This window comes from Excalfactoria chinensis, chromosome 14, assembly GCF_039878825.1.
Source record: "Excalfactoria chinensis isolate bCotChi1 chromosome 14, bCotChi1.hap2, whole genome shotgun sequence".
Taxonomy (NCBI): Eukaryota; Metazoa; Chordata; class Aves; order Galliformes; family Phasianidae; genus Excalfactoria; species Excalfactoria chinensis.
Genome location: NC_092838.1, coordinates 2663075 through 2690000, shown reverse-complemented (window position 1 = coordinate 2690000; position 26926 = coordinate 2663075). Strand labels below are relative to the sequence as shown.

Here is a 26926-nt window from a genome sequence, read left to right as displayed (position 1 = left end):
TTCCATGGAGCAAACTTGAGAGGTTGTCACTAACCCAAAACAAATGCAAGGTTACACCGTTTCCATTTGCTTTCTGTTTTGCAGCTTTTCAGATCAGATGCGTGCTTTGCAAGACTCCCAGTTCATACAGGAACCGCTTAATCTTTGCTAAGTGAGCAAGTCCTTAAAGTGAAGGAAGAAGCATCTGTCCAAAGGCCGTTACTCAGAATACAATAAACCCTGTTTTTCTGACCACACAGGTTACTTAACAATGTGTGTCACGGGGAAATAATTAAAATTATGAAATTGACTTCAAAAATAGTGATTTGATTAGCTGCCAAGTGTGCTGCATCCAGAAGAGGAATACTCCATTATTCGCTGCCCAGTGCTTGCTAGCCAAATTGATGCTCCAGAGAGGACAAAGCATATAGATAAGAGGCTTTCTGAGATGAATGCTGGAGGCCTTATAAAACTTACTGAGAGCATCACAGTAATTAATAGCTTTCAGAGTTTATGTTGTTGTATCTTGTCTCGATGAGGTTTGTAGAAAAAAAAGTATTGCTGCCCGGCCAGGGAAATGAGATAAAAGTAGAGAAACAAAACCAACAAAATGGAATAATCATGACAGCACTCAGTTGCTGTTCAGTTTAGCATAATTGATTTTGTTGCAGATAATGACCATCTTGTCCCCAAAGGACCTCGTTTAGGCCAAAAAAAAAAAAAAGGCTAAGTGCAAATTGTTTATATGAATGAAGATGAACACTTCCAATGGTTTGGAAACACTTGGGTTTCTCTGTCTCTCACCTCCTGCTCCAGTTGGGTGCTGAGCTGAACAAGCACCTGCAATTCTAAAGTCAACCCAGGGTGTGTTTTATGGAGGTTGATCAAAGTGCAATGTACTGATTTGGGTTCCTGTGCTTAAGGAGGCCGTTTCTGCACATGAAGCTGGTTTGGGAGATCACAGAAGTGAAATCCTACCATAAGAAAGGTGCAGCCTCTGGGGTAGCTTGGAGTTCTGTATGCTGTACCTTTGGTTCTTAGAATCACACCAGTCTTCCTAACTACCTTCAGTTCATCAGTGGCACTTTGAGGTTGGTTTGTCTGTGGCAGTCCATCCGGCAGGAGCCATCAGTGCTTCCTAATATACTGAAAAGAGTTCAGTTGTTTGGCTTTGCCAATTGGAAGAGCTTAGAGTGGAATTCTGGTGTTTTGGTGCAGTTTTTCCCTTCCCTGGGTAATTACTTCTTTATTATTATTTTTTTTTCCCCCTTTTTCTTAACCGACACTGAAGGAAAAAATAACCTGCTCTTGGATGGATTATAGCCAAGAACTTGCAAAAAATGTTGGCAGAGCACAAGGACGGGGATTTTTATGGTGAAAACTCCTTGGGATAATAAAAGAAATTGTTCTGCGGAGACCTTTCATGTGACCCCAAGAAAAAAAAAAAGACAATGTAAACTTTCTGTCTCCCAGGGAACAATGAGGAGGTCTGAGTTAATTGCCAGTGTCTTTAATCTGCATCTCCCTTGTGATTTTCACTCTGGAGTATCACATTGATTCTGATTAGCTCGACTAGATTCTGTCCCCAGTTATGCTGCTATAAATCAGATGAGCATCTTTCTGAGAGCTGATGAGATTATTGTGGTATGAGCAAACGGAGAGAAGCAGAATCACGGAGCAGGAGACTTAAAAATAAGATCCAACTGTCCGCTCTCCTCCTACCCATCTGAATGTGGTGATGGGGGAACGCCAGACTGGGAACTGCATGGAGGAGCTGAAGATTGATGAAGTCAAAATCTGTCTTTCCATTCACATCAGTGAGCTTTCAGTTAAATCCTCGTGCTGATGGGAGAGAGGCTCAGATGCAAGACTCGGGGCTTTAGTACTTGACCTCAAAGGTATAAATGGGAGAAAAATAGCATATCCTACCCCTGCCTGTGCTGTGTAAGGGCTACAGGACTGAGTGAGTAGGCAAGGACTGCACTGAGCATCACACAGTATCTGCCAGAGGTTTGGTGATGGCTCTATTCTCTGGCCAGACCCTCAGTCCTTTGGAGGCCAAAATCCTTACCCTGTGCAAAGGGGGCAATGTCTCCTTTCCCTCCAGGTCTGCTGCATGCAAATGCAGTTGGCAGCTCTCCCGAGGGCAACCTTGCCAGTCATCTTAATTGAATCTTTTGGTTGTTTCCCTACAGCTGATGATTTTAGTGTGCCATGTATCTTGCACATCTTTTTCATCAGGGCAGAATTAGAAAGCGTGTTTCTTGCCATCTTATCTCTGTTGATAAATGATTACATGTTGCATTTATTGGAAGTTTTGAACTGGTGCATTTGGAGGGGCTGCGTTATATGTCTGTCTGCGAGCAGCCATGGCTTAGACTTAATTTCATTACTGAGAATGGATTGCTGAGTTTGGAAAGCACGGGAAAGGTGCTCCAGGTCCTTGGAAAACATCTATAGAGAGCTTGGAGGGCCAAATGCGGGAGCTGCCATCAAGTGGATTAATCAGATTGGAAACTGCGGAGTGGAAGAAGTCATTTCTTCTTAGCAAAGTAGGTGGTATTGCATTCAAGAGGCCCCGAGGGAGGGACAGTAGTCCACGTAGTACTGAAAAAGATGTATCAGTGTTCATGGAATTCTGGAGAGAATAAAAGGAGTTTTTAGCTTTCCCTTTGGATTCATCTGGTCTGAGAATAAATGTGTAGGATCAAAGTCTGTGCCGCAGCAGTGAACCTTGCACCAGTGCAAATGCCTCTGTCTTGGTTCCAGAAATAGTTAAGGAATTCAGTTTGTGGTGGATAGACCAGCTGTTGGCTGATTCAAATGGCCAGGTTCCCGTTTACACCAAGGCCCTGCTGGGTACATGCAGTGAGTTCGTGGAGCAGATAGAAACGCACATGTGAAGTCATTGGGAGTCCTTTAAAGGACAGCATGAAAGAAGTCCTCAGCATGGCAAGAATCGGGCTATAAAAGTCATAGAGACTGTTTCAGTCCAGACAGGTGGCCACGCATGTGTGTTGTCCTGCATTTCTCTGGAGCTATTTGATTAAAAAAAGAAGGCAGATGTCTGTTAGCACGCTCTCTTACACAATTGCTAGTACTCTGTAATCCTCGGCAGCTCGGGAATCCTCCCGTAGGTACTGCTGCATTTATACTGGGTGATGAGTCCGAGAATGAATCCACAAAGATGTCAAACAGGAGAACAAAAGCCCAGCGGTCTGTTTATTCCTCCCGTGTCCCACTTGGTTTACAAGTGAGTAGTAAATAATGCAAATTCTAATTACATCTTAAATATTCTGAAAGCTGGATGAGCCCTCCAGAGGAGAAATGTGGCACGTTGATTGATTCTTGCTGCAATTGCTGTCTAGCATGCAAGAAAAATACTTTGATAAACGTTGGGTTGGCTCTCACACTTCTCTAGGCTGCTTTTCCCAGGTGGGAGCTGGCAGTGCCTGCAGAAACCCAATGGCAGCCCTCAGGTAACTCCTTTTGTAGAGAGGGCTGTGTTTTATCTGCTTAATACATTTGATTTGAGAATGGCCAGCCAAATGCAGCTGATACGTTTGGAGTCCCCGAGCTCGTTTTTCATCCCTGAGTGTAAATGGTCAGAGCACCTGCTATGGCAGCTGTGCTGAAATGCCCCTGTAGCCGAGGAGAAGGGGGGATGGAAGGAGGGGACTTCGAACAGCACAAAGGAGTTTCTTGTATAGCTGGCAGTGATTTGGCTTACCCTTGTGTCCCAGTGAGATCCTTCCATTTTCTTCATCAGCTTACGCGTGCACTGAGTGGAGATGCTTTGCTGCCATGCATGCAAGGGATGGGGCTGGAAAGAACTCTACTCTCTATTTCAACTGTGTTAAATGAAAGATAGGAAAGGGCAGTTTGAGTTTGATTGCCTGTCTGTTTCACACCACTGAACTGAGTGATTACTGCCAGTGTCTGCCCAGATAGCTTAGCCTATTCTCAGAGTCAGGGCGAGTAGCAGCCCTTGCATCCCCACACAAGGTGTGTCTGTTGCTGAATGCTTCCTATCAGAGATCAATCTCTGGGATTCATGTTGACTAAGAGTAAAGGTTGTTGGGGTTATTTTTGTTAAATCCATGGCACCAGAGCATTACTCTCTAATACCTGTATAAGGATGTGATTTTTATCTAACGTGTGTAATGGGGACCAGGAGAGGTGGGTGCAGTTTGTTTAAATGCAGCCAGCATGTCATCAGATCCAGATGCTCCAAGTCTTTAGCAGCGCTGACAGTGTGTAATGGCTGCAGAGACAATTTGTACCTGATCATTGGCAGATGACCTTTATCAGTGTTTGCGTGGGTCTGGCTGCAGGCTGGCTGCAGAGGGGTTGAGTACTGGGGATGGTTCATTCTCACCCTGCTGCACAGTAGTTATGTGTGCTTCAACACAGGAACTGGGTTTGAAAAGTATTTGGTAAGTAGTCATTGCATTGACTTCAAGGTGAAAGGAATCAAGTGGGGGTAAAATCTCTCTCTTCCAGCATTCATGAGCTTTAACATCTCAGGCAGGCTGTGGGGAATGATGGTTGTGAGCACAGCAGTGCTCTCCCTTTTTTGCAGATATGGTCATATCCCAAAGACCCATACCAAGGAGCTTCTTGCAGCTCTACCAGGGACAAACAAATAAACAAAAAGGGGAAAAAAGTGGCAAAGATTCGTGTCTGACTTCTCTGAAAACATTTTGCCCTGATGCTCCAGGTGTGAAAAGAGCATTGTTTATTCACTGCTTTGACAAGTGCTTTGTTGGCCTTCTTTCCTGTGCTGTCCATATAGACAGCCATCTGTACTGCTCAGGCTTGATCCTTTCCTTGTTCCCAACAAGCTAATTCACACACAGTGCAGAAGCAGACTGATGTTTCAGTCCCATCATTGTGAGTGTAGTTAAACTTGGAAATGATGCCACTGAAATTGGAGGCTGCAGGTAATCCTGGGTTTTGTGCTAGGGGTACAGTGGTGCAAGTACATTCAGAAGGAGCTTTGATTTTGTTGGAAGTTGTGCTGGAATTTCAGCTCTAGCATCGCTAGCAAGACGGCACTAGAAGTTTGGTATGTTTTATCTAAATAAAAAGTGTAAATTACATGGCAGCACTCGCTTTGCTCTGCACACAGTCTGTGTGGTGTTAATTAAATCCGCAGCTTCTCCTTTAGAGAAGGAAGACTGAGAAAACAAGTATGAACTCAGTTCTCCGTTTAATTAAAGTAACTCTTTTCCATTCAGATGCTTTGCCACTATGATGCTGGCCATGCAGGTGTAGTGGGGAGCCAGTAGGTATCACAAAGAGACCAGTTCTGCAGAAACAAATGTGGCTTTTTGAAGCCTTAGTAGTTTGACAGGTAGTGTTGCACAACCTGGAGCTGAGATAGAGGCCCAGATCTCTGTACAGAGCGACTTCTGCTTTGCTTGTAACCCTTCCTTGGGATTTATTTGTGCTGGCTTTGAACCAGCATTTCAGATGTTTTCTTGTATAGTTTTATCATTTTTATTGTGCCAAATCTGTGTAGAAACCTCAAGACTGTCCTTTGGTTTATTCTAAGCCAACTGGGAATGGGAGTGCAGCAGGTCTGGGTGGATCCTGAGAGATGCTGAGGAGTGACAAGTAGCAGAAGTCTGATGTTTACTGACTGACTGGTTAACTCTCATTCTCACACTGTCTTTCTCTGTCTTCCTGTAGGTTATAACCCTGGAAGGATGGGTTGACATCATGTATTATGTGATGGATGCACATTCTTTTTACAATTTTATATATTTTATATTGCTTATAATAGTAAGTATGAACTGTGAAATGCTCCTATTCCTTGTCCTTGTGGGGTAAAGGTGTTTCCTTTTCACAGAGGAGAGCCAGCTGGGATTTGGGATGGGAGAACTTCCTCTCACTCTGAAGTCTAATGATGCAGGCTGTGATTAGTGCTGCAGGGACAGGTTATTGGCTACAATAGTCTTTGTCCTCTCTAGTGTCACATGTGATGCATAGTCACAGCTTGTCAAGCCATATGGTCTTCCCTCCCTCATAGTCTACCAGTCTTGGACTTGTCACCTTGGTGTGTCCTAACGGTTGTGCCTTGGCCAAGCAACTGCTAATCAGAACAAAAAGTAGAGAAGACACAGTTTTTCCTCCTTTAGATTCCTCAGCGTGTCAGAGGGCAGCTTCTATCAATGAAGAGCACTCAAAAGAGCTGCTGAACTTTCACATGAGCCTTTTGAACAAGAGTAATAATAGTATTACAACTTTTTGAGGTCTTGCAGTGCTGTCATTTCTAGAAACAAAGTGTTATTCATTGAAGGAGCTGGAGGTTGCTCTCAGAAGCTGCTACCCCACATCGACAAGGTTCTTTTTCTGTTTTATAAAGGGCACAACCTTCCCCAGGGGTCTGCATCTATGGAAAAGAAACATTTAAGTCAGGAGGAGTGCAAGGGACAAGTTCCATGTGGATGTTAAGTAGGACATGGGGCAGGGGCATTTCCAAGTGTTTTGTGACTGGATGTTCGTTACACAGAGCTCTGTCCTTGTTTCTGTGGTTTTGAAGGCCTTTGGAGATCAAACCACCACAGCTCACACAGCTGCATGGATCAGGGCAGTGTAAGAGACTCCCAATAATGGATATAGCATTCTGAAGCTGGTGATGTTTGAGCCTTTAGCAACGGGCCGTGCATAATGGAGGTTTACATTCCACTCTTTTGAGTTCTTGTCCACATATGGATCCTTGCAGAGAAGCCATCTGACTAACCCCCAGGTCACAGGGGGCTGGGGTCGGCTGCTTCTGAAGCTCTCTCCAGGCTGATATTACAAACTGGAGAATAGCTCTTCCATTGGCTTCCCCTGTGATTTTTACCAAACAATGGCCCAGATTAAATCCATGCATTCCCTACCAAGCCTAACTCAGAGGTTTGGCCATGTAAGCACTGTCACTTTCTTGACGTCAGTCTCTTTAATATCTAAGGGGAATGGTTCTCTGAGGGGGATATTTGACATTTTCTTTTGGCTGATTTATGAACTCAAGTGGTGAAAATCCAGTTTGTGGACTCACCAGCTGAGGGGAAGGATGTAGTCCTGGGTCACTTCACATTCTCATTCTTGGAACTTCATCTTCAAAACTTGCTGTCACCTAAGAACTCATCAGTTCAACAAGACAGTAAATCAGACCTTTCTAGGAGCACCAGATCTCCTGGAGATGAGTTTCTCTGTGTCAGAAAGGTACATGAGTACAGCGTTACAGCATGTGAACCCTGATAGTAATCCTTGAAAGGAGGATGCCCTACACAGGGTGTGAAGTGATAGAGGAAGACAGTCCCAGCACAGCACAAATTGGACTTCAGACCATCTTTTCTTGCAGATTGGCTGGGTTCTTCCTAGTGATCTGTTTTGCTGTAGTGACTGATTACGTTGTATTTCATGCACCCTGCATTAGTGGCAAATGTCATCACTGCTGAGAGGAGGGAAGTGGTGAAGGCTATTGTTAACAGCTTTCTTTGCCACTGCCAAAATAATTTAACACGGTTTAGGAACAAATTTAGCAGCTTAAGCTCGTGTTGACATAACATTTGGTGAGCAGACCCTGAGATTTGGCACATTTGGAAATCACAGGATTTCTAAGAACAACACTTCCAGCCTGGACAGCATGAGTTGCTTTGTAAAATCCCTGCTAATTCCTTTTGTTTGCTTCAGGTTGGTTCCTTCTTCATGATAAACTTGTGCCTGGTTGTGATAGCAACACAGTTTTCTGAAACAAAGCAGCGGGAGAACCAGCTGATGCAGGAGCAGCGGGCCCGTTATCTCTCCAATGACAGCACAATTGCCAGCTTCTCGGAGCCAGGTAGCTGCTACGAGGAGCTGCTGAAGTACATCTGCCACATCTTCAGGAAGGTGAAACGGCGGACAGTACGCCTGTACAATAACTGGCAGAGCAAGCGCAGGAAAAAAGTTAACCCAAACAACACCACAAACGGGCAGAGCCGCCGAGGCAAAAAGCGCATCACCTCCATTCATCACCTCATCCACCATCATCACCACCACCATCACCACCACTACCACATCAGCAATGGGAGCCCACGAGGGCCACGCTCCAACCCAGAGATCTGCGACCTGGAACTCAAGGTGATGAAGCCTGGCAGCCAGCTGATGCTCCCTTCTCCATCACCCAACTTGCAGAGCCCTGCGCCTCCTCCAGATTCAGAGTCTGTGCATAGCATTTACCACGCGGACTGTCACGTTGAAGGACCACAAGTGAACTGTAAGTCTTCCAATGCTCCTGCAAGCATTAAACTCACTACTGGACTCTCCAACCGTGGCAACATGAATTATCCTACTATCCTGCCTTCACCAACTAGCAAAGCCAGTTCTGTCCCAGTTCCTAAAGGAAAGAAGAATGGCAATTCACCTGTGGCTGTAGTTAATAGCCCTGTAACTTCGGGCACAGATTCTTATGGGAAGCTGCAGCAACTGGTAGGAGAGCATGGTAAGGACAAATGAGCTGATTTTTTTTTGCTTGGGGTTAAGGGGTCAAGGGCAAATTGGTCAAGAGAGTTGTTAAGGATAGCCAAGGAGGTTGCTGGAGATGCAAGCTGTTTTGTGAATGCTATCTGAGGTGAGCACGGAAGGCAGAAGTAGGACAGGTTGAGGGACTGACAGCTGTGCTCCTGTTAGCATTTGCTGTCATTGGGTAAAGCACAGTATAGGATGATGAAGGCAATGACTTCAGACCCCTTTCTGTGGTTACAAAGCGTGTATTTCTGAGGATTTCTTGTGTGCCTTGTGATATCCTGAACTGCTTCCACCCAACCTCAAATCATTGCAGCCCATGGAATTTCATCTTGGGTGAATGATGGTCCTGCTGGCTGCAGGTGTGCAGCACAGAAGCCTCGGCTGCTGTGAAACAAGTGTCTTGAAAAGGAATAGCGTGCGGGAGCTGGTGTGGGAGCATGAGGTATAGGAGAAATGAGATGTTCAAAACAGGAAGGCATTGAAATGACCCACAACAGATACTTCTAGAGATGCCTTAGTGCTGCTTTAATGGGCCTCTGAGGCCTTGGATTTCTTTTTGAGTGAAGGAGCAGAAGGTTTGAAGGAAGGCCCGTGGGCACTGTGGGCACTGCAGTCTAGCTCTGTGTTAATCCTGAAAAGGATGCATGTGAGAGCAGGAGCGCAGCAGATCTGCAGCTCTAAAGCTTCTCCTCTTCTTCTTCACCAGTGCAGGAGAAATGTAGGACTGAGTGTTAATGCAGACTGGGAGATGCATTCAGTCTGAGTGTATAAGAAACACATTAAGAACTCTTTTGTACCTCTGTCCCATCCTTATCTCTACAGACCGCAACCACAATAGCACTGCTAGTTAGTGCAGCTTTATCTCCACTCTGATATAAATCATCCTGTGCTGGAGTAGTGATTATGTGCAACTCTTAGCTTTCTGTTTTGCATATTTTCTCCAGTTCTGAACAAAGCTGGAGGCAAAGCCTGAAAAACAGTCTTAAGTCCTCAAAAAGATCTGGCTTCCATTTTTATTTTTTATATCTTTAACACAAACTCATCATCTGTTTTTATCAATGCCTGTGTTTTCCAGAACCGTTTATCTGCTTGTGCGTGGACACAAATATTTGTCCTGGTGATGTATGTGCTGAAAAAATACCAAGCCTAGCTTGGGGGAGGTCACAGTAAAGGTTGCTTGCCAAATAGGTTGGTTGGCTTGTCTTTGTTAATATATATATATTTTTTAAGTGACCATACAAAAGGGTGAAGTGGATTGTTTATAGAAATTGCCTTTGGCGGATATTTCTGTACTTTTGGGAGCTTAGCAGAAGGGCAGAAGGGCCAAGGTTAGTTGCAGCGTTCTTCCGTTGTTAAGCAAGGGCTTCGTATGAATCACTGGTACATCTTTAACTATGGAAGTTAATGAAGGTTATTATGAGAATGCGTATTTACCTTGAGATAAAAGTCCAGGCTCACAGAAGTCTGGAGCTGGGAAACCAAGGACGAGCAGAAGAGCTGTTGCTTGGAAGGCAGCACTCAGCTCAGAGATTTGGTCCTCTGCACTCAAAAGGGGTTCTGCTGCTGGGGAGCAAATCCCCACATCTCAGCCATGCCTGCAACGCCCCAGGGCTGTTCCATTGAACGTGGCCTCTGGTGGTTCCTCAAAAGCCTTAGGTAGATGGAGTTGCTATTAATAATGGAGCTGTAATATCTTCTTTTGATGGGGCATTTCAGCCTGGAGGGCACCACAATGCCTTCAACAAATCTGAGATTGTTTTGTCTCAAGTGTGATTACATGTAGAGGAAGCGGGTGGTGGTTGCAGCATCTGATCTGGCACCATGGGGAGCACAGGGAGTGGGAGAGGAAGCAAGCCAGCCACGTCCATCTGGAGATCTCGGTGCACAAGTGCCCAGCTCTTCCCTTCCCCAACTCCAGCTCTTTCCAGGTTCTCCTTCCTGCTCCTGCCACGGGGCTGAGTCAGATTCACTTCTGCACCACATCACTCTTTGTCTTCCAGGCTTTGGGAGGATCTTTAGGTGCCAAACAGGTCAACTCATGGTTCTCCATCCCTGCCTGAGCTTAGCAAAGCAGCCATGGCAGTCCCTGTGCCAGGCAGGGAAGGTGAGGTGGGCTTGCAAGCTGTGCCCGACCCTCCTGTCCTCCACCTCTTTGAGCAAAGAGCTGTTTCACTTAGTTCTCCCCCCAGCTCTTAGAATCAACAAGCAGGGTCTGTTCGCTGCCAGACTTGTGCAAGGGGAGCACACAAGTGATAACTGAGTACATTAAGGAGGTATTAGCAGCCAGGGCACTCTCAAACCCAGCTGGAAGCAAGGTTGGTGTCTGCTGGGAAAGATGCAATTGTGGGAGAGAGTATTCTCTTCCCTTCTTTTGTTGTGGAATTGAGCAGCATAAAGTACAGCCTGTTCCTCTGCATTCTCGTGCCCTGCAATGCTGTGAGGTTATTTTAGCAGGCAGCCAAGGAGACTCTGGTATTTTGAAGACATCTGTGGCGCCAGTGTTTTTCATACAATTTTTAACACTTTGATAGCATACCGGATGACTGGCAAGCCCACTGCCTCTGTATCCATGCTGCTGGGTCCACGCTGCAGCGTTTCTTCATCTGACCAATCCCAGTCAGAAACACCTTACTGATGTGCAGTGCTGGCCAGTGCTGCTTGCAGGCTGAATAGAAGGGGCAAATATTTCTGATCCACCTGGTGTTTGCAATGTAAAGACCAGGAGGAGAACTGCCCTCTCCTATAGGACTGTTTAGAAGGCTGCATATGGCTGCATACCTGAGTGACATTCAGACAAGTAAAATGTATTTTGACTTCTGTCACCACCCAGCTTTCAGTCTAACAAGGTGCTGGATTTTGTTGGCTGCTGCCTTCTCTTTGAAGACGTCCTCAGGAGTCAGCCAGGAGTGGCTGAAATCAGCAGCATTACTGCTGGGTAAGCTCCAAGCTCCTGGGACCACAGCCAGGAGCATCCACTCAGTGCTTTTTTGCATGGTCTCCCTGAAACACATCCATGTGTACCCCCCTCCAACCTCCAGGAAGGAGCATATCCCAGACGGAAAGTGGCATTTGCACTTCGTTTTCCATCGAGGAAAAGCACATTGATTCCTCTTGGCTCTTTTTTCCTTCCTGCCATGAATATCTGGTTGCTAAATATGAGGAAATTGGGAATTTGGTTCCTGAATGTGAGGAAACAAAATCTGATTCCTTTTCTACCTGACTCATCCTCACGATGCCTGCCCACGTCATCGCTGCGCCCCAGCCCTGTGAGGGCAGCCAGAGTTTCTCCTCACACCACAAAACATGTGGTGATGTATTTGATTTTAGAACGCCCTGAACGCTCAGTCCAGTGCCTCGAGTAAAGAATACACCTGAGCTTTATTAAAAGCTGAAGGAGGGATGAAGGAGAGCAAAGGGACTACGTGACTCCAAACGGATCCACGGTCTGTAGCCACCTTTGGTCCACTTCTCCCTCTCCCTCCTCATTATTATCTATACGGAAGCGCTATCTAAATTGGGTGTAACAGCTTGTGACAGCACTCAGATCACCGCTAATGATGTTAACTTGGTCAGATATAATCAGAAATAATTGAAAGTGAGAGGTGTGTGGATCGGCAGAGCACAGAATGGCCATCACACTGCGAGGGCAGGTCCGTCAGCCCTGGGATGGGGTCGAAGGGTGGGTGTTGGGGGTTGGAGAGAGCAGAACGGATGGAAAAATGAGGCAGATTGAGAACCGCTTGGTAAGATGGAGTACTGCAAGGCTGTATTCAGGGATGTAGCAGAAGCCACCCGTGTGGGCATGCAGAGGGTACAGCTGCCATGATGCAGGAAGGCCAGGGATGCAAGGAGCTCACGGTATGCTCTTCCATTGTAGGTCTGCGGAGGACGCCCAGCCGGCTGTCAGGGCTGAGTGTGGCCTGCCCGCTGCCCAGCCCACCGAGTGGCACGCTGAGCTGTGAGCTGCAGGACTGTCCCTTCTGTGCCAGCCTCCTGGAGGACCCTGAGTTTGCCTTCAGTGAGTCCGACAGCTGTGACTCCGACAGCAATGGTGTCTATGAGTTCACCCAGGACCTGCGGCACGGAGACCACAGGGACCAGCTGCAGCAGCAGCGGAGCAGGAGGAAAAGGAAGAAGAAGAAACCCAAGGAGAGGAACAAGGTCACCCGCCTGTGGAAGGCATTCGGCAGCAAGCTGAAGAGGATTGTGGAGAGCAAGTACTTCAACCGAGGGATCATGATCGCGATCCTCATCAACACGCTGAGCATGGGCATCGAGTACCACGAGCAGGTGAGCATGGCTGGCCTCAGCAGCCTGGAGGGTTTGTGATGCTGGGTGTTCGTGGTGTGATGGCATTGTGGCATGGGATGGCTGTGGCAAAGCCGTGTTGGAGGAGGAGCGGGTGGTTTTTGTGCAAGTTGTAAACACCATGTGGGACTGAGGGCCTGATCCTGATGGCGTGTATAGAGCAGAGGCACCTTTGTGTGTGTGGAAAGCCTGTGGAAGGTGGCTGTCAGCACCACTGAGGTGCTGAGTTGAAATGCATGTGTTAAGGCTGGGCAGCCAGGGGGCTAACTGTGGGTTATCAGCTGTGGATTATTCATACGAGCGTGAGTTGTTCCAGTGGAAATGCCCCTTTGGTCTGTACTGGTGGTGTATGGGTACGAAGCTTCCCTTCCCACAAGCTCCACCTCAACCCATCCAGAAGGATCTTCTTTGACTTGTCAATGAAAACTTGAGCTGTCAGGCAATGCTAAAAACAATGAGAGAAAAGGAGAAAAGAAAAAAAAAAAAGTGAGTTCCATCCTGAAGGCTCCAACATGTTTAATTTGGTCTCATAGGGTGCAAAGTAGATCTTTCATTTAAGTGCTTGGAGGGAGGAAAGAGAAATCACGCTGTTCCCAGTATTAGTGTGAACGTGGCGATGGCAGAAAGCAGTGCTGGCAGCCGAGGACAGCTTGTCCTTGCTGGCTGATGGGAGCCACGGGGCTCTGCGATGGGAGAGGGAGATGAGTCATCTGATGTCTTCAGCTGGTCACTCTGGGGAAGGCTTTGCTTTTCTGTCTCAGGAAAAAAATGGTTGCTTTCAGTTGTTTTCTGAAGATACGCTCTGGAGTTTCTCATGCTGCCTCTGCGTTGGGTGTTGAAAATATCCTCAGCAAGGCCAGCAGATCCTCATACTGATTTTCTGGTTAGAGGTTCATCCAGTGTTCCCCCAGGTTTCCCCTGCAGAATAAAGAACAGGATGGTATCTATAAAGCTGTTCCCCCTCTCTGCCACCATCTGCTCAGGAGTGAGGAGGAAAGGCAGACAGTAGCACAGTACACCTAAAGGCAGGATGCTCTGCATTTTCTTCTCCATCACGTTCCAGAAATCATTTCTTTTCAGGACTGTGGCAAACAGTCCTCCAAAGTGTTTCTCCTCTATTGTCTCCCCACTTAGGTGTTTTGAACCACCATATGCCATCCTCTATGCTGTCTGAGGCATGTTTTCTTTCAGAAAAGCAAGCACTCGGCTGAAACACGCGAACTTCAGCTGTGCAACAATCAATTAGTTCACGCTTACAGCAGAAAGAGTCCAAACTCAACAAAGCAAGAGCTGTCGCTGTCAGCTTTCTGTCTGCTTAGTTGTTGCACGAGGTTTAAAATTAGGAAATACACCTTGTCAGCCACCTCTGAATAAACCATTCATTCCTCACAGCGGCTGCATTTCTGCATGGATACTCTTTTGTCAGGCGGATACACATTTGTCAGTCCTTGGGTATTGCTGTGATGGGTGCTTGGGGAAAGCTTTAGGCAGGCTGCACAGAGAAAGCCCAGGGATCACATGGAGTCTGTCCACAGTCACTTGTACAAAGGCAAATTGCGATAATTATGTCCTTGCTGCTAATAAAGGAAAACTCTAGCTGGCAGGCTTTTATGGGGTCTTACCTTGTAAAACATTTGCTTTAAATCATCTCGAAACCAATGGCATTAAAGATTCCGAGGCTTTTGGCTAGGGAGCATCAGGTGCGTGCCAGCTTTGCTCACAGGCACTGCCCACCTTGGGTCCAATAAAAAGGGGGGAATTTTGAAGTGAAACCTGTAAAAGTTCCTCCATGTGCTTGCCCTGCAATGTGTCACTGGAGCCCAGCAGGGATAATGAGCTGCAGAGCTGTCAGAACCCAGGCTTGATGCATCTCACCCCAACACTCTCCCATCAACAGAGTGATCTCCAGGGCATCACTCCAGGGTGAGGTATTATCTGAAAGCAAGAGAAAATGGCTCTGAGTTCCTGAACTTGCTTGGCACAAAAGTCTAGGCCTTCTGCAAGAAAAGCAGGATGATTTCAGAGGCTGCGTATCTCCTGGTGTGAGAATTGGTTGTGAGGTTGAGGTGTAGGGCTGGCTTTTTGGGGAGTGAAGAAGATGCCTGTGCAAAGCTGTCACCAGCCTGCAGGGTGGTGATGGAAAAGAAGGCATGGAGGTTAAAGAAAAGAAAGGCTCATTTTGGGTATAGCATGCTCCATGCCAGGATAAAGTTTAATTACTGCACACTGGTTGCTGATTGAAGGATGCTGCCATGGTGTTCCATATTTGCTTAGAGCAGATATTAGAAGGTGTGAAGGAGTAAGTGTTCTCCAGGCTGTTAGCCAGACACAGGCATTCCCATCATCTCCTTTTTCATTCTCCAAAAGGCAAACCTGGAGGCCATTCCCCCCATTTAGGAGGCAGGCTACCCTCTATTATCCTCCTGGTTCTCCTCTTTCTTTGCTCCCCTGGGCTGTTCAGTGTTACCAGTGAGCCACATCCAGGGTCTTGCTCTGGTTGAGCCTCTTGCCCTCTCAGCAGCATGGGCTCTGAAGCCCTGCAAAACATCATCTACCATGGAGATATTTGCTCTGACACGGAAGAGAGAGCAGTATCAATCCTTGGTGAGTTATCTTGCCTCTCATCCTGGGACATGGCAGCACTTTGCAGAGAAGTCGCATGGAGCCCTCTTGAGGCAAGCAAGCAATATTGTTGTCCCTCCCTTCTGGATGAGGGAATCGAGGTTGTAAGGTGCCAGGCTGGAGGAAAAGCCCGATGGTTCTCATCACTTTTCTGCTGGCTCTCACAGTAGCTGCAGGGCAGGGTGCAGTGCCTGTGTCACAGCAGCACTTTGGCTGTTCTCTGTCTGCATTGCAGCAGCCCCTGAGAAGGACTTGTCCATATCCAAATTCCTTCAAGGCTTGAATGTGCATTTTTATAGGAGTTTGAAGCTCCCAGCAGTCTGCTCACACAATTTCTCTGCCTGCTCTTGGCTAACACAGCTGGCATTACCCCATTTAATGCACGCAGCCCATTTATAATACTCTCTTAGGTGAAGATCCTGTCCTGTGGCTCAAGGCACAAGTGAGATAGCAGCAGAGAATTCATGGGGCGGAATAGAAGATGCTGCAGCAGCTTTGCACAGAGCTGTCCTTTAGCAGGCAGCTCTTCCTGGAGCCAGACCTGTGGATTTTGTGGCAGTGCAGTCAGTGTGTGGCAGGAGGTCTGGGTAGCAGGAGAGGCAGCTGTTGAAGGCAATTGAGTTTCACTGGGACATCAGTCATTAGCAGCAATCGGATCCTCCCGCACAGTGCATCCTCCCAGTTAACAGCCAGCACAGTTTCCAACTGCCAGGTTGTACAAGGCTGGTAATTAGGAAGTTACAGGATGCTGTTAGTTAGCATCAGCACAACTTGTATTTCAAAGGTTAATTGGCTGCTTTGGAGTACTTCTTTTTTTTGTTGTTGTTTTTGTGGTTTTTTTAAATGCTTTATATATTTCTCTATCTCAAGCACAAATAGGTACTCCCACAAATGAGGAAAGCCAAGTACAAAGAGGAAGGCAATCCTCACATTAATCTTCCAGGCAATTTCAATAAACTGGATGATGTTATTGTGCATTCATTGCAGCTGACAGTTCTCCAGAGTATCTGAGAACGTGCCATGGTACTGCAGTAAGCAGGCAGGAACAGTGTGCTCCAAAAGCATGCCCTCTGCCATGCCACTGGGGCAGTGTGGAGCCTGGCACAGGTCAGAGCTGTTCAGGAGCCAGGCGTGTGAGTTGCCTCTCTGACACTGAAAGCTGGTAGCTTGCTGTCCTGGAGTTGGTTCCTGCCTGTGCTTCAATGCCTGGTCTAGAGAAATAATTGCTTCAGTTGGCTCTTGCTACAGGGTCAGTTCAGCCCTGGCAAAAGGTGGTGGACTCAAATCCTTCTCATCTGTTGTCAAGGCCATGAAAAAGTGAGACAAGTTCTGCCCTGCTAGGAGAACTCAATTCCCACCGCCCGCGTTATCTGGCAGAAGGACAGAATCCTGTTCATTTGTCCAAGTAGATGCTGGTGATATTTCTCCTTAAAGGCGAGCTCCAAATTCATCCCCAAGGGCCCCTGACTGTTCTAAATTGTTAGAAGAGACCCCTACTTGGCTTCCCAGTGGAATTTGCAGAAGTAGCTGCTGATACTTGTAATGATTCCACATAAAAGGCTCCATTTACATCAAATGGCACTAGAAATGCTATTTTATATTCACTTCTCAGAAGAGAAGTACAAATTAGTATTTGTTCCAAGCTATTGCTGTTCAAAGAGCTTTTAATTGGTTTTCGGATCTCTCACCCATGGCATGTCTCGTTCGGAGCAGCTGTCTTTGCAGTAGGTTGGAGATGACCTTAGTGAGCACCCAGTTGGTCCATGGCTTATCGGCATGAGAGAAGCATTGGGTTTGAGTAGCACATTTTATTATTCTGGAGTAAAAGTAATTCTGTGTGATTTAAGGTAGCAGCCAGCTTCTCTAGTGAGCATTTGTCAATTTTGCCTTGAAAAATTGTTTTGGCCTGGAAAGCTCAGCACTTATTCAGGAGGCAGAATGGAACCTTGCAGCAGCCTTTGGAGCAAATTGCTGAAATTCCTTTTGAGTTGTGAGTCAATAACATATTATCCCGATCTGAGATTCTGACTTTCAGCTGGTAAAACTTGTTCACTCTTCAAACTTTATGTGATGTAACTTTACTCACATACTGCCTGGAATTGAAGTAAGCGGATGCCCACCAGGATGTGTGAATTCAGCTCAGTGCTTCCCTCTTAGGCTTTCCCCAGGCACTGGTTTGGTAGGGAGGCTTTGAGATCATGTATTGTGCCTTCTGAGCAGAGCAATGGAAGTTCAACTTGTTCAGCAAGCAGCTGCTGATGGCTGAATTCTATCCCCACTTCTTGAGAGGGAGGTGAAGGGCTTTAACTGGAGACTTTGGGGAAGAGAGGTCTTTCCTATTTTCTTGTGCACTGAGCTCACACCGCTTCTTGAGTGCTTTCCAGACTGCATTTGACTGACACTGTTGGGACATTCCCAAACGTGTCACCAAGTTTGTTCTCCTCTCTGCACAGTTCAGGCTGTAAGAGCCAGCGGCAACTCATGGGTGAGCACTTAGACCCAGCAAAGTAATGTTTCATACCCATGACACAGGGTTGTAGGCAAGAAGTGGTTGTGTCCTAGCATGGCAGATAGCAAGTGTTAGCAGTCTGGAAGCAGACTGGATCCCTGTCTTCTGGACCTTGGCAGCCTTTATGGCAAAGGGTGTAAATCACATCCTTCCATGGGAGGCCTGCTATGAATGGTGGTCATGGAGGCTTTTCTCTTAAATTAATTTAACTGACTCCTCCACTGTTCTGTTTTGCTCTGCTGGATTGTATGTTCTTGGTATTTTTTTTTTTTTTTACTATATAAGGGCATGCGTACTAGAGATCCTTCCATTCCTCTGCCTCCTACCAGACAGGAACAGCACCTCTCCAATGCAGAAACTGAGTGTAATAATTCATTTGAGTGCTGACATACTGAGCAGTCATGGGAGAGTCAGGAGAACAACGGAGCTAGTCATGGCAAGGGAAGCTTGCAGCCTGATCTGGTTCCTATAGATGTGCACATTGGCCTAGGGAGTAATACAAAGCTATTCCCCATAGTGCTGTAGGCACATTTTCCCCACCACCAATGGCTCAGTTCCTTCCCCTCGCTTACTCCATTAATTGCCATGTGTGGTGAGGGATTGCCCATACAAATGGCATCCGTTCCCTGCTGAGATGACTCCTTAAGCAGGTGACAGTAACATGCTTCCCAGCATAAACAGTTGCATGGAAGCTGGTGCTTTGCTCAGTGCCAGTAATGGGCCTGCAGCACGTGGCTGCAGCATGCCGGACCCTCCAGCTGCTTTTCTTCCATCTGGGTCATGCAGTGAATCAGCTGAGCCAGCCCTGGTGCCTTCTGCGGCTCAGGCCGTTCAGCTCCCATGCTTCATAAGCACGCATGATGGCAACGGGCGGTTATATATAGAATGTAGATGGATTGTTTGCATTTCAACTGGCAGGTAAAATAAACCATGTGTAATATAGTCTCAAGAATGAAAGCAGAGTGCATTTGCCAGCTGCATTTCATCACAAAAATGTGTGTAAATCACAGCCCTGGGCAGCCAGTTTCAAATGCTGTACTGACAATGGCTCTAATGTGCTCCAAGGCTGGGAGGTTTGATACAGCTGGACAGCGGGGCATCTGCTTGCTGCAAAAGGAAACTGTGATGAGAGAGAGCCCGTAATGAAGAAGGTGGCTTTCACAAGCAGTGAATGTGGTGTTGCATTGAGTCTGTTCCTTCCTGCTGGCCATCAGTGAGTGCCACCTTTTACCAGATGAGGAGAGGAGCACACCCTGCAGTGCCAGGAAGCAGGGAGTGCCTTAGCTTGTCCTGGGAGCTCTGCTGTTCTGCACAAACACCACCTCTCCCATTAGCTGAGGCTGTCTTGTTGTTCCCTGGCACCTCCCCAACCTGCCTGCATCTATCTTTGCTTTTCTTGGATTCTTTGCACCCCAAAACGAGGATGGTGTTTTGTTCTGCGTACATCACCCCACCACGTGAGACTCTCAGCTTGCTGGATGTTATTACAACTAATAAGAATACTGGGAATAGGAACAGAGTGCTGTGTCTCTTTCAGCACCGGTATTTATGCCTGAAGGTTGCAGGTAGATGCTGCAAAAGCAAGTTTACATTCCAGATTCATACCAGAAGCAATAGAAGCATAGCACGAGGATATGTGGACCATAACATAAGGAGATATGCAGAGAAGAGAGTGGATGGGGCGGTGCAAGATAATGCTGGGCTAAGGGCTAACAGTGCATATAGGGTGGTGGTTCCCAACTGTCAGCTGGCAAAAGAAATATTCATGTTTAATATCTTTGTGCCTTTCTAACCACTCCCTGTGGATAAGTCGTTTCTACCGAGATTTGGACTTGAGAATACATTTAACTGATAAAATATTAGGGAGTTATAGAGAAGACAGTTGTGGCACACCTAAGAGCAAAGTGGGATTACTATTTGGATGGTGCATATGGGGTGATGACTGTGTAGTCTGTGAGTTGCCTGTGTTCTCAGTGCTGAGGATTTGCAGGCAGAGGATTCAGGATGCCCGGGTAGAATTCTGGCTAGCTCCTTTCACCAGAGCAGAAGAATCACTGCAAGGAAATAAGCAGGTATGTTTACTGCTGCTGTCAACCTGAATCATGGCTTTTCCTCAGGTTTTTAACCAAGGCTCACCAGCCAGGACAGTGAGATTATCCAGAATTATGAATGAAGCTTTAAACATCTCCTTGAAACCTCCTTCAGAATCTTTTGTCACAAGATCAGGATGTTTTTATTATAACTGAACTGAAGAGGTAGGGGGGAGAGAGCCGCATCTGAAAGGAGCGAGACTTACTCAAAAAACGAGGGAGATTTGGCATGCCTGCATGCATTCTTTTCAAGCTCTATTTTTGTTTGCTCTGTCTGGTTTACAGCCTTAAAGACAGCCTGAGTCCCAATTTGGGAAAAACACTCTGTGCATAGGCCTTGTTGCAGGAAAGCTTGCTAAACCCCTAATCTGCCATGGAAAAGCACAGGGGTAGGAAGACCCCACGGCCTCTCCTGTGGTGAAGGCATTTCTCTGTTGTCAGATGTCTGATGCTTTTACAAATGGAAACCTCCACTCTTCCTATCCTGTCCCATGCACAGATGAACCCAAAACTTCTTACCGTAGTCCCCCAGGAGAAAGCAGCAGAAGGAAAAGTCTTTCATTTAGTTTATGTACTCCAAAGGGAATTTGAGCTTGCTGCAGACTGACGGATCCTGTAGTTCTTTGGCTCTCGGCATGACTATACATGGACTTGTCTGTGCTTTAAAATTAGTTTGGTTTGAGGTGGTTTGTGAAGCGTTGAGTGTGCTGATTGCTTCTAGCAGCTCTACCTGTGGAGCCTTAGGACAGTGCTCACATTTCTCACTTAGCTCTCTGGGTAAAACATAACTCACAGCAGTGCTGTACATGTTCCCTGTGGTAGACGGTTTGGCTCTCCATGTTGGGAAGGCTTTTTCATGGGGTGACAAATGCTATTCTGGTAGTGGAGTGTGTACACCTGGAGTCCCCCATCTGCCCCTAGGCAGAAACTTCACAGCTCCAACCTGCCCCAAATCCCATCAGTAAGAAATAAATTAAACCACAGGGAGCTGCTCAACATGGGAGAGAATGAGACTTTTCCTTTTGTTTGTGAAGGGCTCAGAGCTATCAACTGTGTTAGCTAGCATTGTTTGTCTCTGGTCACTGCTTCTTGGGAGTGCAGACAGTGTCAAGTTATTTGTGCAAATGATTTTCAGCCTGAGAGTCAGAAAGCAGCATGGGTTGCTGAGCAATTATCTTCTTGTGAATGACCTATGTTATGGGGACCATATTTCTCACTTATGCTAAGGTCTCTTTAACCTGCTAAAATAAGAGATCAGAATCTTGGATATCTTTGAACAGAACTACTGGTGTGGTGTGCTGGTACCTGGCAGGTACCAGCTGATAAGTGTGCCAAGGTAGAAGGAGCAGAGCATAGAAATTGAGGAGGATTAAATCCCAGAAATCCTAGTTTGTGCTGAGGACTGGGAGCTTCAAACACCTCTAAGGTCCCTAGAGGTGAGAGTGGGGGGATACTCACCACCACAACACTTTGCAAAGATACCAAAGATACACTCCTGCCTCTCATTCCTTCCCTCTCTAGCTCTGTCCCCTGTGCCACTGGGGTTTCCCAAGGTTCAGGCTGGAATTCTCATTTTTGTATCCCTTCCTTCTTGCTGCCAGAGTTCAGCGTATGCGGGTTCCCACCAAAGGAGCTGGAATCCCTGCCGTGCTGTAGAGTAGGTGTCTGAGGACATACGTGCCTCTGTCTTTCTCATGCACAAGTTCTCTCTCTGTTTCTGAGACTGTTTAACCTGTAAGTGAGTGATGGACAATCAGGCTGAGACCAACAGACAGATCCTGACCCTGCAGCTAACGGTGGAGCGGATGCTTCCCACACAAGCCTGAATAATTCCTTTTGTGTTTCAGAAATGGTTTAATGCTATAGACTCCCTCTCGTTCCTTTTCCCCCTTTGATAGTCAGTGTGCAATAGCAGAGGTGTTCATACATATTTGATCTTTTAACTATAGCATGAAATCTGCATGCCATATTTATTGTTGCAGCTGTCACTTCTCTGAAAACATTCAGATAAAATGAAGGTTAACAAGCTTGGGCTCTTGGGAAAGCATGTAAAACATCACTGCAGAGGACCTCGTGTCATCACAGTGAAGTGAAGAACAGATACTTTCTCAGTTTCTCCAGTCTGGGGTTATTTGTCATCATCTGAAATGATGAATCCTTTTCTAATTGTATGTCCTTATTTGAAATTGTCAAATCTCCAGATCGTTTTTTTTCCCTCCCCTTGTAGAATATACACAGAAAGTACAGGATACGGAGCCTGAAGAGGTGGTTTAATAGTTTAAGAATCATGCAGGCACTGGACAGCTTCAGTGCAGTTGTATGTACAAATCCCAGGGGTGACCACTCACTGGTGGGTGCGCTGTGCTCCATGCCATTTACTATGTGCTCTTTTAAAACCAGGTGTCCTGATTGCCATAGCTGGAGGAAGAGGTCCTCTGCCTCTCTTTTGAAGAGCTCAGCACACTGCTCTGTGCCCCCTCTATGGCCACATGCTTCCTTACTCCTGTGTGTGCCTGGACTGAAGTTTGAAGTTTGATTGATTGCAATGGAGGTTTGCTTAAATAAGACCAAATAGCATTTGGCCTTTGCTTAAACAGCTTTTTGGGTGTATTAAGTATAGTGCAGTTGGTATGGAAGGTCTTGTCAGAGCCATTAGGTTCATGGCTGTCTTTGTAGGGTCTCTGCGCTCATGTTTGGGTTCAGCATGGCTCAAGGCAGTTCTCAATATAAGAAGTGATATTTCAGCCATGCTGTGGGCATCTCTGTGTCCCACTGTACTTGGGGAAAGCAGAGCAGAGCCAAGCTGGGCCCTGGCACAAGCGTTGATGCAGCTGGGCATCGGTGCAGGCCAAGCACTGATCCAGTGGGACCGTGCAGATGGGACAGAGTGGGATGAGCTGGGAAAGCTCCATCTAATGATGCAAATGGAGAAGCTGTCGAGGTTGATTGGGCCGGGGTGTGGGAGAGTTCAGACATATTTCTAGTAACCATATCCTTCCTGTTGTGTGTTGTTTTTGTTTTTGAGACTCTAAAATAGACTGTGTAGGAAGCTGCAAGATTTGGACTCCTCTGCCCAGTTTTGCAGATTAAGATAGAGAGGAGATAGAGCTGATCTGAGAGGCAGCCAAATGCAGCTTCAGTGCGCTTCTGAGAAACCTCTTAATGCAAAAGGATTGTTTCTGCCTTGCAAATGCTCACGTCCCTTCCTCTCCCTATCACGTCCACACCGTAAGGAAATTGGGCAGCCTGTCCTCCCCTGTATGAATGCCCCATCGCCTGCAGTTAATTAAACTGTGCGTTGCTGAGTGCAGGGTGTCAGTTTGGTTAACAAAGCAGTGACTTACCCCATTAACTGCAGCTCTGTGTAAGCAGTCTGGGGCTCTTAATTCCCTGTTCTCCTTCCTCTCACCCCACGTTTCCACACACCCGTAGTTTTTTGCTGTGCCAAATGCAGCACCCAGAAGGTGTCGTTCTGTTTTTTTTTAGCATCTCCATAGAAACCATTTTGGAGTTGCAAAGTTCGGGGCTTGAACAAATTTGGAAAGGTTTACTGTAGTGATTGGGGTTGATCTGGTTTCAGACTGCCGGTCGCCAGGAAGAAGTGTGTGTTTCAGCGATAAAAGTTGGGAAAGGAACACAGTGGAAGTACTCAAAGGTAGAGATGCAACAATCTTCTGTTATATCAGCCCAGGCTGAAGCTTTTGTGATAGCAGGAGGTTTATCTGGAGGTTGTTTGGAGACAGACACACCTGTTTTTTTCGTCTGACACTAAAATATAGATGAACATCTTGCGGAGGAGGATACCTATCTAGGTGTGAAGCTGTCTCTTTATGTGCAGGCTCCCTCCTTCACCCTGTTAACACCACCGCCTCTCGGTTTGACCCTTCTTAAAAGGTTTAAATGCATATAGATTGGCGTACTTCTAATGTATGAAGTCCTGAGCCTCCTCTGCTTTCTTCCTGTTACAGCTTTTAGATAGAGCACTGCTCAGAGCAGCCAGGATTAGACATAGGGTTGGTTTGCTAACAGCAAAGGATGCTCTGTGCTGTGCTATGGAGATGCTGGTGCAGAGGGCACATTTATGTGGTAATTTGGGCCTCTGTCCCTGGCACAGCAAGCCACAGCAGCTTTTAAACAGGGATGAGCTCAGAAATGAAAGAAACATCATCAGACAGCAAAGGAGAAAGTCCCTTGCTGTGCTCAGGTGTCCAGGGGTCATGGTGGTTTCGCAGTGCCCATCCAGGCCCACGGTCACCAAGGCAATAGCTCATTGCCATGGAAACACTCATCGCCTTCTCAAGCAAGAGCATTTGAGCGAGTCCCGATGTTTAGCAAATAATTGCTTGAGAACCACAGTGTATCCCATCCCTTGATACTTTAGGGGCTGAGAAATAAAGTAATATGACAGCTTTTGCAACAGTCTATCCTGATTTGGAAACCCACGAGGAGGATTCCCACTGGGGCTGAACCTTTGCAAGCTCAGTTGCTTTCTCCAGGGCTCACCATTTGCGTGTGGCTGGCTTAGCCTTGCTAGTTTATTAAAGCCACTAAACTGGAGATTGCATCTCAATTCCCTTTCGCTCCTACTCTCTTTGAGTAAAATCTTGCGTTGCCTGTTCCATTTGAAAACCGATGTTACTCTGTGGAAGATAGGGATCGGTTTGGCTTTTTCCTGGTGCTGCCTTACAGCAGGGGATGCTTGTCCCTGCTCCCAGGGCAGGGAGTGGATCGAAGCCCCAAGCAGCAGGGCCATCTGGAAGAAGGGCCCATCAGCCTGGCCCTCTCTGCTAGAGGAACATTGTTCCTGCAGCCAGAGCCATGGCAGGGGTGTGAAATGCTGCCAGGAGGAAAACTCAAGTGTGGCACATGTGAAGGCTGCAAATTAAATACATTTTTTCTGTCTGTCTGCTCCTTCTGACAGATTTCCCCCCTGGTGAGTGCATGGTGATGGGAGAGCAGGGCGGTAATGCCACGTGCTTTTCTTCAGGTCCTGGGCACAGCAGCCTATGGGTGGTGGTGCAAGGCAGCACAAAGGACTGCAGGGTCTGTGCAGGGCACAAGGGCCAACCGTGGCATCTTCCATAGGGAAACTGCCTCAGGCTGGTAAATCAGAAGGCTTGTGCTGCTTCTTTTACCTTTGCTTTCCTCTGCTGCACAGCTCCACTTGAAACGACAGCAGCACTTAATTGTATGGCTTTGGCGTTCATGACATCAGTGCTGATGATTTGAGAGGTGTTGTTATTGTTGCCATTAGCTGTGTAATTAGTGTTAGGATGACAGTCCCCTTTGCCCAGTGCACCAGGGCTGAACTAACAGCTTCCAAAACCAAATGCAGCAGCCTGGGGAGAGAGTCCCTGCTCTTGGGTGTTCAGCAGCCCTACGTCTCTGGCAGCTTGGCACAGCAGCCTCGTAATACTTACAATAACTTGAATTAGCGCTTCTGTTATTAGGGCTGAAATAATTGTTATTTCTCTGTCTTAATAGGGATTTTATTTCGTTACATCCAATAAGCAAATACAGTCTGGTTTTGTACCCTCCCATCTTTGCCCTTTCTTTTTGATCATTGTGGATGGTTTTAATTGCCACTTTAGTGTGATGCTCATGGCTAAGGAGAATGTATCAATAATTCACTTGCAAGAACAGTGTGGCAGATCTGAAGTTCCCATCTGCTTGCTTTGGCTGCAGGCTAGAGCACCCTGGGCTGCTTACAGCATTGTGTTCTCAGGGACAAATACAAGCTTGTAACAATTGTCTGTGTTGCTTTAGGCTTGCTAGAGGGGAGGAAAGGTGGATTTTCCCTGAATTTGTTCTGCTGGCTCCCAGCATATGTCTTTGATGCAGAGGAGAGAGGAGCTGCTGCCTGTATTACAGATGTGAATTTGCAGATAATCGTTTCAATGCTGATGAAGCTTTTGAATCTCAAGCAGCTCATGAGTGTTTCTGGAAGCTGCAGAAAATCTTCTTCAGATCTGAGTTTGTACCAAACACAGTGTGGGGAACTAAAGAGCTGGAGGTTCCCACAGCTCTGTTGTCCCCAGAAGATATTCCTGAGAACTGAACTTCGTCAGTTTACAAGTCCAGCAGTAAGATGTAGCTACCCACAATATCAGTGGCCTGGATCTAATAAGCTAAGAAATCTTTTTCAACCAGCATCACAGAAATCACAGCAAATAGAACTCAACTCAGCCAGTACATCTTCCCGCTCTAAGGCAAGTTCCATTCTTTATATTTGAAGATCATAAGTCATTTCGTATCTTTTAGAACAACTGCATAGAGTGGATGCCCTTGGTTAAAGAAAGTCTCTGCGCAGGAACTACCTGTGCTCTGGTGTCTGATCCTTGTTTAGGATCATGTGAAAAACTAGACAGCTAGAAAGCTGAGAGTTGTTAGGAAAAGAACTTGGGACTCCTGACAATTGGCATCTTGTTGTAGACACTAAACCTTCCCCTGATGGCCCAAAACTCAAGGCTCAGGTGGACGATCCCTGTGGGAATCGTACCACCAAATCTTCTCCTGTTGTCCACCCAACATTTTTGTTTTCTTCCACATGAAAGTCCTCGAACCTCTGTAGGAAAGCTCTCCTAATCATCTCTTCTTTCTATACCCAGCACTCAGAGTTCAATTGCAGCAGATTGCTCAAACTCTTCTGGAGAACTATCCTCTCCTTGAACTTATTGCCCCATCAGCCCACTTCAGTTTCTGCTCCTTGGGCTTAATAGTTGACTAAGTCAAGGTCTTTGTCAGCTGTAGACTAAACATACTCCCCATCTTTTTCTTCCTATCAGCAGTCCTCTGGTGTGTTTTCTTGATGCTCCACATCTCCTAATACCAATACGCAGCCCGCAAATGACGAATGCACATTATTCAGAGGGGCACTCCATAAAGGTCTGTTAGCAGGGGATGAATAATGTCGTGA

At 46.6% G+C, this 26926-nt stretch overlaps 1 protein-coding gene across 3 annotated transcripts in view; it reads left to right on the top strand.

Moving 5' to 3' along the window:
* The window catches only part of CACNA1H (calcium voltage-gated channel subunit alpha1 H), a 191115-nt gene that overhangs the window by 108835 nt on the left and 55354 nt on the right, over positions 1–26926 (top strand). For all 3 annotated transcript variants that reach the window (XM_072348953.1, XM_072348954.1, XM_072348951.1), the window contains exons 8-10: positions 5674–5766; positions 7666–8455; positions 12359–12771. In XM_072348953.1, coding sequence (XP_072205054.1) covers positions 5674–5766; positions 7666–8455; positions 12359–12771 — 1296 coding nt within the window. The remainder of the gene's footprint in view (positions 1–5673; positions 5767–7665; positions 8456–12358; positions 12772–26926) is intronic.